A 16,209-nucleotide genomic window follows, 5' to 3' on the forward strand; every position below is an offset into this window, starting at 1 on the left:
GACAGCTGAGGAGCAAAGTGGGCGAGCCAGCGAGAGAGACAGACGAGGAAGAAGCGGGCGGGCAAGCCATATACAGTAAAGTCTGGATTATCCAACATTTTTGGTTATCCGACTATCAGCACGCCCATTTATGTAGGATAACTGAGACTCTACTGTATTAAGCTTAGCTGGCAATTTTTCACCTTGGTATAATAGGGTCATAAATGTTTCTCTGGACGGTGATTCCCTTTCAAATAAATATCTTCCTTCTTTGATCCCTTCCTTCCCAGTAATACTGTCCGGATCCTATTTACAATCCCTTCAGGGGTTTTGAATGAGCTCCCCACCCCCAAAACCATTAAACTCTTCAGCAGGTCCAGTACATCCTAGTCCACCTTGCCTCATCTTAATTTCCTGTTTCCTTTCCAGCTTCCTGAAATATATGAGAATATATAGAAACCTGTTTCGCAGCAAGTTTATTGATGTTCAAGAACATCTTCCTAGTTCTACAGTTTGTTTGCAAGTAAGATCTAAGTTTAAGTGCTGCACACTGTCACAGGCAGGCCATATGTTTGTGTATGTGCCATAAACCAAAGTAAGATTTTGCTTAGTGAAAGAACAATCCATCTTGGAGAGAGGCAGATGTAGAAAGGAAATGGTTGTAACATTCCTGACAATGTAAAAAAGCTTGGGGGAAAGCCTCCAGTGTAATTGCTCTTCATGACATCATTAATCTTCAAAAGCTATCACTCACAATAGGGAGAACAACTGCAGAATTTCCCCTATATGGCACCAGTCCTTTCAAGAAACCTGAGACCATAAGAACTGTGTTGTGTATGGTTCCTGCAATACAAAAGAAAAGTCAGTCTGATTCTATTGCGAGTAATTTACAAGGTTCTGAAAGGAAACACATTTTTAAGGAAGCAAAGATGAAAACTGCATGTATTTTATTGAAATTTCTTAAGCTATGAAATAACAATGATACTCCCAACACTTGCTCATGAAATGTAGTTTTACTGCCACTACAATTATTTTAATACAATGCAGTGCTTGTACCATGTAACAGACATCACAGTTACCATACATTTAAAAAACAAATAGTAAGTTTCCAAACATTACTACACAATGCAAAGTGTCATATATTGTAAAAAACAAAACAAAAAAATAGAATACCCTCTGTTACTTGAGTTATGCACGCTAATAATGACTTTATACTGAGTCGCTTAACTGTCAAATCATATTACAGGCTTAGATTTTAAAATGCTTGTTGGTGTCATCTATACTGATCACCTACTACAATGATATTTTGAAAATATAGATGTGATAAATTTTACACAACAAACGTTAAGAGTTTCACAAAAACATTTAACCACACATGAAAATCATGTGCTTAACAACTTATATTACAGTAACCTCAAATTATTTTATATTTCTAATTATTTCCTTTTTAAAAATCTGTTTAACTAATCTGTTTTCCATAAGCACTAATTTCAGTCAAATTAATCATGTGATCATTATTCATTTTGCAGAGCAAAAGATTGCTGCACAAGAGCAAAAGCTGTTTCAACTAAATAGCAATATGTAATGAGAAAATGAACTCAGCTTGCAAATGGAAATTACATTATTAAATTTATGTTTTATTTTAAGCTCTTTGCAGCAGAGACAGCCATCCAGGAATAAAAATCTAGACTTGATATTTCACTGTCAAGTTTTTTTTCTATTTGCAGGCAATTTATTTTATTATTGATCAAAGGTCTAGCACTTCATTTGCACTGGTGTCCTTGTACACCCTTTCACATGCCACACTCAATCTAGAAATCCAATGTTCAATCATATTTATCATTTAAGGGAAAATAATGATTTCCTGAAATTCACCTTCATTTGATAACAGAAGTGAGATCTAATGTAATGCAATGTTGCAACGCATCCCTGTAAATTCGTAATTTTAGTTCCAGAAAATTCCAGGGTACTACTTTCTTTTCAAAGTATGAAGTGAAATTGTCAGATCTAATCAGTTTTAAATATGAAATTAAGAAAGACAAATGCTAGACTTCTACTACCTTGTCATACATGTAACTCCATACATTATACAAATATCCCCATTTACACTGTTAACATGCTTTAGAGAAACATTGACAAGTTTTAATTTAAAGAAGCTTTACAACTTGAGTTGCAGTGTCTTCCTATGAATTTTTGTTTCTTAAAACATACTGTGTTTCCCCCGAAAATAAGATCCTGTCCTTTTTTTTTCTTTTTTGAACCCTGAAATAAGCACTTGGCACTCAAAAAGCCCGATTGGGCTTATTATCAGGGGATGTCTTATTTTGGGGAAAACAGGATGCTTGTCATAAAAATATATATGAATGGTTGTCTTCAAATAAAATCTTGGTATCACCAAAAAGGCACCAAGTAGTGCCAAATTAAAATAAGGGCAACAGCAGCAAAATTAACATAAACAATGTAAAAAACCAAATTATTGGAACACTTAGTCCTATCTCAAGTACAGATCTGCCATTCAAGCACTGAATTATTATTAATTGAATTATTAATTGAATTATTAATAATCAAGCATTATTTTGATTTTTACTCACTTCTGCATGCTCATCTCCTTTTAAATCTTGCTTGGAAATTTCAAGGGGAGAGGGATGAGTTGCATAGGCGGAATGGAAAATCTGATCCATCAGCATCTCCATATTTCTGCAGACTGATACAACTGTATTGCAATACCTACTAAAGTAAGTAGAAATGGGTAGAGAAAGGCTTTCCCTTCCAACTCCACTACAAAGCACCAGACAGACCTGTGTGCGCCCTTAAGCCAGTACAAAATTATAGTAGCATAAATTTCTTGCTGTTCCAAAGGTTTGGAAGAAAGGTCCAAGGACAATTCTGTCCTAAAAAGAAAACTTGATGTAAGAGCAGAGCATAATGCTAGCTTATACCAATAGAGTCAGCCTAGGTTCAAACTGTATTGGTCTCTAAGTTAAAAGAAACTAATCTAGGCTAAATAAATGTTTATTTAATGCTAGCAAATTTTAAAGAGTTCTGCTTATTAAAATATGGACCAAGAGACCTCTCATTAATCAATTATCTTACATTTCAGGTACATTTGGGCAAATTTGTTCTTAATTTGTGCTCATAAAAAACTCTTAGAAAAACACATTAATCTTCTTCAGAAACTGACTGGTTACTATTTCTCTGATAAAAACTTCTAGAGCGAGAACTGGAGTTGGCATGTTTCCGTGGAGATTTAGATAGCGATCTGGTAACTGAACCTGAGCGCTTTGGATGTGAGCGGGACTTTGTCCTTGAAGTAGAGCGTCTTCGGTGGGAGCTGGATGGCGATTTCTCAGCATATTTTGAACATCTCTGCAATGATTTTGACCGCGATCTTCCTCGAGAGGTAGAATTTCTTTGAGGTGTGATTGATCGTCTTGGTGAGCTGGAATGCCTTGGAAGAGATTTTGAGCGAGACTTAGATTGACTATAAGAATTCCGTCTATGTCTTGACCTGCAAATCATCCACAGTATTAGATCTGCGCTTGATCCAAATAATTACTGTAGTTTATCTGTCTAAGTTTCCTTTATTGTGCATTCTAGGCAGACTTTATACCCAAAGTCCCCAGCTGTTTTCTGAATGTAAGGAAACTATTGTGGACATTTTAAAAAGGATTTAAAACAATCCTAGAAAGTGAATGTGGATGGATCTTCCTTAGACAACATCCCTAAATTGTTTAGCCTTCTGCTGAAACCAAACACATTCCATATAGTATTTTGTACATCTTGTGTGTACATTTTGTACCTTGCAATGGCAACAATAATGTATTTATTTATTTATTTATTCATTCAATTTTTATGCCGCCCTTCTCCTTAGACTCAGGGAGGCTTACAACATGTTAGCAATAGGACTTTTTAACAGAGCCAGCATATTGCCCCCACAATCCGAGTCCTCATTTTACCCACCTCGGAAGGATGGAAGGCTGAGTCAACCTTGAGCAGGTGATGAGATTTGAACCGCTGACCTACTGTCAGCTTCAGTGGCCTACAGTACAGCACTTTACCTGCTGTGCCACCTCAGCTCTTATGCAACCACTAAGAGACAGCAAAGATAACTCAGTGCTTCAAAGTTATAAAATATAAGCATTTGTAAATAACTACATTGTGGATCAACTCTAATCTCTAGTCCTAGTGTTCAAATTATTATTTAAGGAGACAGGCTTACTGAACCTATACATATAATACATGTATTATTCATTCATTTATGGTTTTTCTATGCCATTCTACTTCAAAAACTTTGAACAGCATTTCCTTTCTCTCATTGGTTACCATCTTTGCTATTATATTCTCTTGAAGCAGTTTATGTAATTGAATCATGCCCCACTTTATGAAGTAGCATTTTTTTTTCACTGATTGATATTTAAACTAACTTACTCTTTAAAGCTGTCAGAGTGTCTTCTACTCCAGCCCCACGATGAACTTCGGCTACGTGTCCTCCTTCGGCTATGGCTTCTTGATCTTCTGTAATCCATTGGAGAACACTGGCGACGTTCTTTTGATTTCATCTGACCTGGAGCTGGAAATTAAAACAAAAACTGGGCGAATGCAAAAAAACAGAATCATCTTACATTGTTAGCATGTTATTACTTTTATATTTTAATAAACGGTCCCTCTACATTGTGAGTGTCATGATTGTTGTTCTTGTATAATTCTAAGCAATATGAAAATCTACTTTCTTAAATAAATATTTGCAGAATAAGTAAGTGATGTGTTTATTTTCACTTACTTTTGCGATCCCCTTGTGCAAACTGTATTTCAATTTGCCGGCCACATACCCACTTTCTATTGAGGTTATAAAGAGCATCTTCTGCATCACGAACATCTTCAAACATGACTGTCTGTTAAGGACACTTTAAACATGCACAAAGCAAAAAAATACATCATATAGCATGGACTACACACTCAAATATTTTTGAAATAAATTATCTTATTTTTATATTCTACATAAAACTTAATTGTTGCATATTCTTTGTGGTCTCTTAATTATAAAAACATTTCATCAAGGCATATGCTAAGAAATATGTAAAGTGTGAAAGGAAGATCACATTTTCATTCAGGAAAAAAGACCAATGACCACAATTCACTTTTAGGTGTTCACTAAATGTTTCAAAACACCACTGGCTTGGCATTTTATCAAGTTCAAGCATCTACCAGGGTCCCACAATAGACAGAAAATATCATTACTTTATCATGTAATCATTCCAATTTTGCATAGGAATGCAAGTTAGTACATAGATTTATTTGCAAGTACAGTAGTACCTCTACCTAAGAACACCTCTATTTACAAACTTTTCTAGATAAGAACCAGGTGTTCAAGATTTTTTTTGCCTCTTCTCAAGAACCATTTTCCACTTAGAAACCTGAGCCTCCGAAACTGTAACTGGAAAAGGCAGGAAGAAGCCTCTGTGGGGTCTCTCTAGGAATCTCCTGGGAGGAAACAAGGCCAGAAAAGGTAGGGAGAAGCCTGCGTAGGGCCTTTCTAGGAATCTCCTGTGAGGAAACAGGGCCGGAAAAGAAAGGGAGAAGGCTCTGTGGGGCCTTTCTAGGAATCTCCTGGGAGGAAACAAGGGCGGAAAAGGAAGGGAGAAGGCTCTGTGGGACCTCTCTAAGAATCTCCTGGGAGGAAACAGGGCGGGAAAAGGAAGGGAGAAGCTTCTGTGGGGCCTCTGTAGGAATCTCCTGGGAGGAAACAAGGCCAGAAAAGGTAGGGAGAAGCCTCCGTAGGGCCTTTCTAGGAATCTGCTGTGAGGAAACAGGGCCGGAAAAGAAAGGAAGAAGGCTCTGTGGGGCCTCTCTAAGAATCTCCTGGGAGGAAACAGGGCTAGAAAAGGTAGGAAGAAGCCTCCGTAGGGCCTTTCTAGGAATCTCCTGTGAGGAAACAGGGCCGGAAAAGAAAGGGAGAAGGCTCTGTGGGGCCTTTCTAGGAATCTCCTGGGAGGAAACGAGGGCGGAAAAGGAAGGGAGAAGGCTCTGTGGGACCTCTCTAAGAATCTCCTGGGAGGAAACAGGGCGGGAAAAGGAAGGGAGAAGCTTCTGTGGGGCCTCTGTAGGAATCTCCTGGGAGGAAACAAGGCCAGAAAAGGTAGGGAGAAGCCTCCGTAGGGCCTTTCTAGGAATCTGCTGTGAGGAAACAGGGCCGGAAAAGGAAGGGAGAAGCTTCTGTGGGGCCTCCGTAGGAATCTCTTGGGAGGAAACAAGGCCAGAAAAGGTAGGGAGAAGCCTCCGTAGGGCCTTTCTAGGAATCTCCTGTGAGGAAACAGGGCCGGAAAAGAAAGGGAGAAGGCTCTGTGGGGCCTTTCTAGGAATCTCCTGGGAGGAAACAAGGGCGGAAAAGGAAGGGAGAAGGCTCTGTGGGACCTTTCTAAGAATCTCCTGGGAGGAAACAGGGCCAGAAAAGGAAGGGAGAAGCTTCTGTGGGGCCTCTGTAGGAATCTCCTGGGAGGAAACAGGGCCGGAAAAGGTGGGGAGAAGCCTCCGTGGGGCCTCTGTAGGAATCTCCTGGGAGGAAACAGGACCTCCACTCTCCCTGTGGTTTCCCCAATCACACACATTATTTGCTTTTACATTGATTCCTATGGGGAAAATTGCTGCTTCTTACAAACTTTTCTACTTAAGAACCTGGTCACAGAACAAATTAAGTTCGTAAGTAGAGGTACCACTTTATTATGTATTAAAAGATTGGTGGGTATTTTGTGTGGGACTTCAAAATCCTGGTCGGCTGTGTTTGGAAATGTAAATCTCCCTACACACTATGTCTATGTTCACACATCATAGATATAACAATTTTAGTCATGGCTTGCTGAGTGACTCATACTGGGTGAATTTACATGACATTGGCCAAAAGTAAACAAATGTAGTAAACAATAGTAAACAATAAATCAACATCTGAAATTAGCCAAAAGCAGCAATAGAAGACAAGTATATTTGGTGTACTGCAAAACATTGAAGCATCTCAATGTTACAAATAAAAGAGAAGACTGAATGCATTATAAATCCAAAATTCTTTGACCACTGAAACAAATACAAAATTTCTGCACAGGCTGACTTCATTTCATTTCAACGGCATATCTTTGTGTAACAAATCTGCTTCTTCTTTTATATGAATGCCAAAAGTCCTGACCTGAAGGAATTCTCTATATAATTGAGCCTTTATATCTTTAGTGCATCTTTGAATGGGTGAAAATATAGTTATGGTATGCAACTTGCAATAAGGGTCTTCATTAGCATCTAATGGATAAGTACAGTTTAAAATTTGAAAATATAGTTCAATATTATTCTGCCACTTATTTTCATAATCATCTGACTTTTTCATTCTGCTGTTTTTTAAATTCTTTTACAACAAATAAATTTTGATGATATAGAAATTGTGCTAGATAATTAAAACAAGCACTATTGCACTTACATCTATTTTGTTAGGGAATAAATTAATAGAAAAACCAACAAATATTTGTATACAATTATTTTGTATTAATTTAAGAAAACAGTATTTAAAACTAGAACAATTATAAACAAACAAATTCTTGACTTGAAATGTAAGAGTTTGAGCGATAAGATACAAAAGGAAACTTTGTCAGTTACCTCCATGTCACTTGATCTTGACCGTTACTCTTTTGGGCTTGCTAGATGGACTTGACAAGGGCCGTAGAACCAACCAAATCAGACTTGGCTTTGACTTTGGAACTCGTGCAAATGTCGGAAAGCCGAAGCCTTAACTTGGTGTTGTGGCTTTGTCTTTTTCCTTGAAAAAGGACTTTCCCTCTTCCAGTTTTCTTTTTATCTTTTTCCACCCTCCCTCTTTATTCCTTGAAGCTTGAACTTTAAGGTGTCTTTTGGCTTGCCTGCTTGGACTCTATCTAACCGGGTTCATTCAAACTTTGGGGTGCTTGCCAGCCACTGTGGACTGCTTTACATTTTCTGAGACAAAGAAATAAATACATTAAGTTAGGATGCAATAACAACAATGCACCACAATAACAATACAAAGAAATAAAGGATATTGTATATAAGCAAATCCTCGTGGGCGTCTTGTGTAGAAGTCAAGCGGAATGTATACGTCTACTACAGGGCCATATCGACCAAATTCACGGCGCAAATCCTCAGGCCTGAAGTGTTTTAGAAATAAGGCAAAAAAACCATGAGTGTATCTATATAATGGCACCTGGTACCATGAAATGTTTTTTATATTTAAAAATATTAAAGAAATACTTTGTATAATCCTAAGATTTCTTGTGGTATTAATTTGACCTTTAACCACTATTTTGGCTACCTGGAAAAATCAAAACTGGGAAATATTTAGTACTTTCAAGTATACGACTATTACATTAAGCAAAAACAGACATGAACCTTTAAGGCCTCTCTTAAACTTTATTTTTCTAGTAATGGAAAAGTTTTATTTGTGTTTTTTATTTGAACAGTGAAACAATATAGGGAGCTAAATGTATGACAAAAAGGCCACAAACAGGAACATCTCAAAGTTTTTCTCCCTTCCTGAAACTGCAATTATACACTGTATTCTTTTCAAATCTAAAAAAGGGTACAATTTAGCCTGGAAGATACCAGGACTTTTGAAGGTGAGAATACTATGGGAAAGTAAAAACACATCTTTTTCTCTCACAAATATAGTGGTAGCTGAACATGAAGTCTAAAATTAAACTGATTCAGGAAAAAGAAAATGAAATCATTTTTACACAGTAAAAATGTGATGAAGTGAGGAGTTTGAAAAGGGTTACAACAACTCATAAAAGTGATCATGCACTACAGAGAACTCAATAAATAGGGATTAGATAAATATCACATTTGCTGAAGGGCCTATACCAGGGGTAGGCAATGTTGGCTCTTCTATGACTTATGGACTTTAATTCCCAGAATTCCTGATCCAATCATGCTAGCTCAAGGAATTCTGGGAGTTGAAGTCCACATGTCATAGAAGAGCCAACTTTGCCTACCCCTGGCCTATACTAATTAGAATTAAAACTGCATTTTTACAATACATTATACTATATATTAATGTAACTTTAACTAGGTTAGTTATAAACGTATTGGTTGCAGTATATGACAAATATTAAGGTGTTAAATTAGCACAAGGAAAATTAGGTTAAATTTCCACTTTCCCCTTAGAATCTCACCTCAGAATCTAGTTACACAGCTCAATCTAACGTACATCCAAAAATTGAAACAACCCAGCCCAGTCTCTGAAACAGAGGTTTCAGAGGCTGAAAAAAGCCTCTGAAATAGAACTTCAGAAAAAAAGCTTCTCAAATTGGGGTTTCAGAGGCTGATTTCTGATTATACAATTATTTAGTTGTAAATTAGTTGTAAATAACAAATTTATACAAATTTCTGATAAGTTGAAATGAATAATCATTTATTTTATCAGCTAAAAGGAAACTTATTTGGAAACTTATTTGTCATAGATAATGAATAAGCTAGTCATTGCAAATAAACCCTATTATAAACAAGAGAATTGTCTCACTTCTCTAACAAAAATTAAAAGAAATTCCACTCTGTTTGGAACAAAGCTTCTGCATTCATTTTTTTAAGCTATCTCTACAAATTGAAGGAAATCCCTAGAAACCTGGAGTTAAACAAATTGATCCCAATTTATATGAGTCTCATTCTGGTGTGTGTGTATTCGTAGATTTTCACAGGTATAGGTGTGTAGATCTTGGCATATTCGTGTCTTTTCCCGTTTAAGGTTGATAGAATCCTGGCGACGTTTCAAAGAAGTCCCACTCATCATCTTCAGGTTGGTGCTTTCGGCTTTGCGTTCAGGCAAACAAAACCGAAATACCAGAGTGATTTCGACAGAAAATCAACCGTGTGTGTGTGTGTGTGTGTGTATGTAACACATTTTTGCTGATAATGAAAAGGAAGGGAGACTAGTATAGATCTATTTCAGGCTTATTTTCCCTCATCAGGTAGCCACATCCTTACTGGGATTTGAACCTGGGGCTCTGCCTTGTAAGGCAGTGGCCTTATCTTCTAGGCTACAGGCTCGCCTCCTGTATCAGCTTGTACCAGGGAAGGGTTATGTGTGATTTTTTTGGAGTATATATATAGGATTTATATGCCACCCCTCTCCCTCTACATTCGGGGACTCAGGGCGGCTTATAACATATATAAAAACAATATAAACATCCAATCCAATTAATTTAGGTAATTAATCTAAAACCCAATAGGATTAAAAATCCATTATTCCCATTCACACAACAAACATACATTACCTTTCATCAGCCAGGGGGCCAGGGTCTAATGGCCCCAAGCCTGGCGGCACAAACAAGTCTTTACTCTTGCGAAAAGCAGGGAGGGTGGGGGCAGTACGGATCTCTGGAAGGAGCTGATTCCAGAGGGGCGGAGCCCCCCTCTTCCCCTAGGCCCCGCCAAGTGACATTGTCTAGTTGACGGGACCTGGAGAAGGCCAACTCTAAGGGACCTAACCGGTCACTGGGATTTACACGGCAGGAGATAATCCTGTAAGTAATCTGATTCAATGCCATGTAGTAATGGATACACACACACACTCTCTTACTGTATTTTTTGGACTATAAGACATTCCAGACTATAAGATGCACCTAGATTTTGGGAAAGAGAACAAGAAAAATCTGCCTCTGCCTCCCAGCATTTTGCCTCCTTGCAGCAAACAGGCTGGTCAGCTTCAGCACAGTCTGATTTAGCATAATTGGTGCAGATTGGTGGCTGGAACTGCCTCCCAGAATACCCCAATTAGCTGTTCCAGGCTATGGGGATTGCCACCATCTGTTGGTGCCATCTCTGCCCATTGGCGGCATCGGAGCCCATCGTCACTGCCACCTATCCCAGCTGCTTGGAACAGGCAGAAAATGGGATGCGCAGAGGCCAAAAATGGGGAAGCAATAGGTTGCAGTGGCGATGGGCAACAGTGATCCTGCAGCCTGGAACAGCTGATCAGTGGTATTCCAGGAGGCAGATTCAACTGCCAACCAGCTGCTCATGCTAAATCAGGCTGTGCTGAAGCTGAGCAGGCTGTTTGCTGTCTGCTGCAAGGAGGCAAATTCCTGGGAGGCAGAGGCCAAAGGGTGGTGGCTGGTGGGTGGGCAGGGCTTCTGCAACATTTGCTCTGTAAGAAGCACAGACATTTCCATCCACTTTTGGGAGGGCGTGTGTGACTCATAGTCTGAAAAATATGATAGTTAGTGCATAGGGCTCAGTTAGTGCATGAACAGTTTGTTTTATGAATTGCTTGTTTTTTAAATATAAGAACCAATAAACATAGATGGAGTATCTGAGCATCAAAGTACATATTTAAAAACACAATTAGCAAGCTACACAGGTGTGTGTGAAAAGAATGGTGGTATAGATCCATATTAGAATCTTAGCACGCAAGTTTTAAATGTTTAACAGGCATGATCCTAATCAATTTGCCTTATTCAAAATTAATCTGTTTCAATAGAGCATTTCTTGATTATGTACCTTTTGCCGATACAAAAGGGCCAATTTACTTTGCAATTGTATTGTGATGTAAAACAATAATAGTATTTCCCCATTATACAGCTGTCAGCTAAATTGAATTCTCCCCAATTTTTTGATGAAGAAGAAAATCATTAACGGCTTATATGAATTTTAAAGAAAGATAGTTTAATTCTGAAGTTTCCATTAAATGAGGAATTTAACCATTTTTTGAAAGAGAAATTGTAGACACCCCCTACCCCACCCCTCAGATGATCCTAAATTACTGTGAGAGTATCTCTCCTTATGCAATATTCTGATAGAAAGGGGACATATTACAGTAATGAAACTGATCATATTCACTGTCCTTGTGCTTTTTCATTCCACCCTTTTCTTGCTGCAGAAAGAAACCTGCAAGATCAGGGGTGTCAAACTCAAGTTGTAGAGACTGGATTCAGACCATGGAGTGCTTAGATTTGGCCTGCAGGCCACCCTGGAAACAGCAAAGGACCAGCCCATGGTGCTCTGCCAGCAAAAACAGAGCTTGAGAAGGCCACAGGCAGCCCTTCTGAGCACTGTTTTCGATGGCAGAGGGTTAGAGGAGGTTTTTGCAACCAAAAATGGAGCTTGGAAGCCCATTTTTGCTGGCAGAGTGCTGAGACCACCACAGGTGCCTCTGACACAAGTGGCCTTGAGCTAGCCATGCCCCCCTGCCCCCTCCCCCCAAGATCAAGCACAACCCTGATGCGGTCCTCAATAAAATTGTGTTTGACACCCCTGTGCTAGATCAACAGCAGGGAAAATAACTCACTAACAAATCCTTGCTTTTTCCCTAAGTGGGAGTTTCCACAGCATCATTTTGTTTGTATGTAGGCAACCTATAATTTATAGTTCCATTACAATGAAAACAAATTCAGTGAAATTGTCAGAGAAGTTTCCTACTCCCAAATAAATAACATAAAAAGGTCCCTACTGGTACTTAAACTATAACACAACCTGTCCATGAAGCATCTTTATTTTATCAGATCGCCTGATGTTGCCCTCATCCATAAGTGAGATAAACTTAAGCTGTTCTTGGCTGTAATGCTAAAGGAATGTTTTCCTCCTGCTCTGATATCATCATGGCCAGTTTTATAACTCATTACCTTGGGGATATATCTGGGAACTATAAGGATGTTATAAAGACAAGATATGCTTTAGCAATGCTAACAGCAGATTTTATAGGGATGCCATTTTTTGTTAATGACAGATAAAAGATAGTAGTTCAATAGGGGAAAGAACTATACAAACACATTCTAGTTCCATTCACAAAATATTGTTTATCTATATTTGAATAAGGGTATTTCAAATTAGAAGTGAGTACACTCTCTGTATTTCTTGATAGCTCCTAAGTGTGCTAAGGAAAATAATATATAATATATAAATTCAAGAGACTTTCAAAACAGCAGCAACATTGGCTGCCCTGTCACCATCTCGCAAAGTATTAAACATATTATGTAAGATTGCCCAAGACATGCATTCTCTGATTTCCTAGAAGATCTGCCTGAAGCAAATCCAAAGGTAATCGCTAAGTTGGACATGCAGTTATGAAGCCACTGCCATACTGCATTGAAGTGTTATATATAATTTACATGAATTGTGTGTGCATGTATGTTTACTTCTCTCTTGTCATGTTATAATATGCTTAATAACAATAATAGCCATCTCCAAATTTGAAACACTTATTGTCCTGAGTTTACACTACCAATAAACCCGGGGGAAAGCTTGCATCTTTTAAAGAGGATAGGGACGGGTACCAGGAAGATGCTATGCTAGATCCAAAACATCTCTGACTAATTTGGATTCAAACCTTGTACAATCTATTTATTCTGTTCTCTTTTGAGGTCCCAGGAAGACAGTATAACTATAAAAACTTGTAGATAAAGGTCTCTTATGTGAAAGGAAAAAATGTTTCAATAGGTTTACTATATTCATTTTTGAAATGACAAATCTAAGGAGGTAAACAGGCTCAGCCCTGATTATATTTGAGTGAAGAACAATTTGGAAATTAGGATGATTAGAATGGGGAATAAATGACTCTCTCTCTCTCTCACACACACACACACACACACACACACACACACACACAGGAACAGAAGACAATTATGAATAATTTTGATAATACTGCCAGAAAAAATGGATGGGTCCAATTACCAGGAGCCAAACCTAGTTTGGGGACATCTTTACCTTGTATATTAGAAATGATTAAATGTTAATTTAATCAGGGAACTGTACTTAAATCAGTTAAAATTTAAAAAATCAATCTACAGTATATGATACTGATGAAACACAGTAGACATTTTATATCTAATTGAAGTTAAGAAGAGGGCAAACATCTTATCATTTAACCCACCACAAGTTATTTTCAAAACATAACAAAAATGAAACTTATACCAACAAACTGGATACAAAGTTTTTGCCTCTTCATAGGCAGGGGAAAATTCCAGCAAATACAATCCATTTCCAAATTATAATCTGCACATCTCAAAATGTACAGTACCTACCTTGTATTTTTTTAAAAAAACAAAGCAGAAGCCTAATTCCCATTTGCATCATTAAGTTCTATAACTTTCAATTAAACCTCGGGCCTGGAGGAAATACTATCAAAAGAAAAGGAAGCTAAGATTGAATCCACAGAATTATATCCTTGGTCTAAGCTTACATTTTATTGAAAGCATACTGGGAAGGTATCAAAAAATCTATGGAGGTTTCCCCAAATGTTGGGACCAACGTGTTGAGGCATGCAGCTAGATTTCCCCCAGAGAAACATACTGCTATGGTGATACAAAAGCAAGTTAAAGTCTTCCTCATAGGAATTAATTCGTTTTCCCCTTAAAAGCAAGGTGTGTGAGAGACTTGACATTGGAAAGGGGGTGGGAGAGAAGAAATCCTGCTCTTCTTAATCCTATGGAGAGGATTTATTCCACCCCACCCACCCCGTCGTGTTTTTTCCATTGTGCATTCTATGATTTTTTTAAAATAAAATGTGGGGGGGAAATAGCAAGGAAATGAACAACGTTCTCCTTGGGATAGGCCCCAAGAGACCTTTGAGAGGCAAAGCTTCGCCCAGCAATGTTAATAATATTTGGTCCAGGTATTCAATGCACATATGTTGGTGGGGAACTTTCATCTATATTGATAGTAAACATCCTAAAAGCTGTAATCGGCTCAACAGATAAGTTGACACTATTTACCACATCTGATAAATTTAGATATTAATTTATCTCTTCTTTCTTTCTTCTTTTTTATTTTTAATGTTTCCTCTTCTCTTTCCTTCCCCCTTTTCTCTCTTTCTCTTTCTCTTCAGCCTTATTCTCTTCTCTATATGGAAGCGTGCATTTTGATTTATAACTGTATACTCTCAATTCATATATATTTGTACCAATACAGTATTCGCATAATCCTTTTGCTTTATGTATCCCCTCCTCTATTTATCTTCAATAAAGATTATATTTTCTTAAAATTAAAAATAAAAAAAATGTCGGTGGGGAATTAAAACAAATAAAACCACCACCTCTTTTAAAATGGTGACGCTTTCTTGCACCACCACCAGCAGCCCGCATCCCTAACCCGGGCCGCTCGTCACCCTCGTCGCTTGCCCGGCCACCCTGCTCCCAAAATAGGAGAGACGGGCCCCGTTTTTCCGAAAAGGCCCGCTGCTCTCCCGCGGCCGCTCCCTTATGACTCTAGGCCGCCTCCCCTCCACCGTCTCCTCACCTAGTGGCGTCCGCCACGTTCCTGACGAAGAGCGAGGTGTTGGGAGGCCGCGTATAGCGGGACATGGCGGTCGGAGGCCTGGGATCTCCCCTTCGGGAACTGACCGGCGGCGAGGCGAGCAAGACGAGCTTGGGATGGAGGAGGAAGAAGAGGCTTCGGAGGCTGCGGCAAGAAAAGGCCGGGATGGAGACCTTACGAGCCTCGCCGCGGCGGCCCACAGCGAACGGAGAGAGAGGCCCGAAAGAGTCGGCGAGGGGGCGGGAACAATGGCGAGAGCCGGAGGTGGAGAGAGAGAAAGGCCCGCGCGAGTCTCCTCCTATACGGGTCGCGGCCTCGCTAGACACCGCGGGAGCTGTCCCGGGAACTGGGGGGTGGGGAAGGGGGAGACAACTGGATTTCCAACGGTGGGGCCGGAGGCTTCGAAAGCACCGCGGAGCTTCCTGCGGCTGTGAAAGCTATCAGGCTAAATTCTCAGTCGAGTTCTTCTGGCAGCTTTAAAAGCAGCCAGACATCCCGGGTTTTTCCCTCCCTCCTCCCCGACTCTTCAATTTATTTCATTCTAGCATCATAAAGTACTATCCAAGGATTACTGAAATAGAGCAATCCGTCTAATTAGACAGACAGACAGACAGACAGACAGACAGACAGACAGACAGACAGACAGACAGACAGACAATTATATAATATTATAATATAATATATTATATTTATTTATTATATAATAAATATATAATATTATAATGATATAATTTTTTTATATATATACTGCTCAAAAAATAAAGGGAACACTCATCCTAGATCTGAAAGAATAAAATATTCTCACTGAATATTTTGTTCTGTACAAAGTTGAATGTGCACAACAGCATGTGAAATTGATTGTCAATCGGTGTTGCTTCCTAAGTGGACAGTTTGATTTCACAGAAGTTTGATTTATCTGGAATTATAGTGTGTTGTTTAAGTGTTCCCATTATTTTTTTTGAGTAGTGTACATGTACA

At 38.8% G+C, this 16,209-nt stretch overlaps 1 protein-coding gene across 2 annotated transcripts; it reads right to left on the minus strand.

Annotated features, from left to right (window-relative positions):
• Positions 1-437: 437 nt before the first annotated feature.
• SRSF12 (serine and arginine rich splicing factor 12) lies at positions 438-15,625 on the minus strand. 2 transcript variants are annotated; one of them, XR_011557393.1, is made up of 6 exons: positions 15,214-15,374; positions 8,031-8,135; positions 4,760-4,863; positions 4,408-4,549; positions 2,571-3,427; positions 438-822 (listed from the first exon to the last, which is right to left on the minus strand). XR_011557393.1 is itself a non-coding variant. In XM_070733195.1 (5 exons), exons 1-5 carry the CDS (start codon positions 15,276-15,278, stop codon positions 3,139-3,141), a joined length of 705 nt encoding a protein of 234 aa, XP_070589296.1. In that variant the 5' UTR covers positions 15,279-15,625; the 3' UTR covers positions 910-3,138. The 2 variants fall into 2 exon arrangements, 1 of the variants encoding a protein (XP_070589296.1); XM_070733195.1 differs by lacking the exon at positions 438-822 and having other exon boundaries at positions 910-3,427; positions 15,214-15,625.
• Between the last annotated feature and the right edge of the window lie 584 nt (positions 15,626-16,209).

Source organism: Erythrolamprus reginae, chromosome 1 (assembly GCF_031021105.1).
Source record: "Erythrolamprus reginae isolate rEryReg1 chromosome 1, rEryReg1.hap1, whole genome shotgun sequence".
In the NCBI taxonomy this organism is placed as follows: domain Eukaryota; kingdom Metazoa; phylum Chordata; class Lepidosauria; order Squamata; family Dipsadidae; genus Erythrolamprus; species Erythrolamprus reginae.

Bases quoted from the DNA above. Each gene is read 5' to 3' on its own strand.
- SRSF12 (XM_070733195.1), bottom strand. From the start codon at position 15,278: ATGTCCCGCTATACGCGGCCTCCCAACACCTCGCTCTTCGTCAGGAAC. The intron at 4,864-8,030 runs ATATCCTTTATT...ACAGACAGTCAT, and splicing joins CGAGGATTTGCTTATATACA to GTTTGAAGATGTTCGTGATG. The intron at 4,550-4,759 runs GTAAGTGAAAAT...TTTAATTTCCAG, and splicing joins TGCACAAGGGGATCGCAAAA to CTCCAGGTCAGATGAAATCA.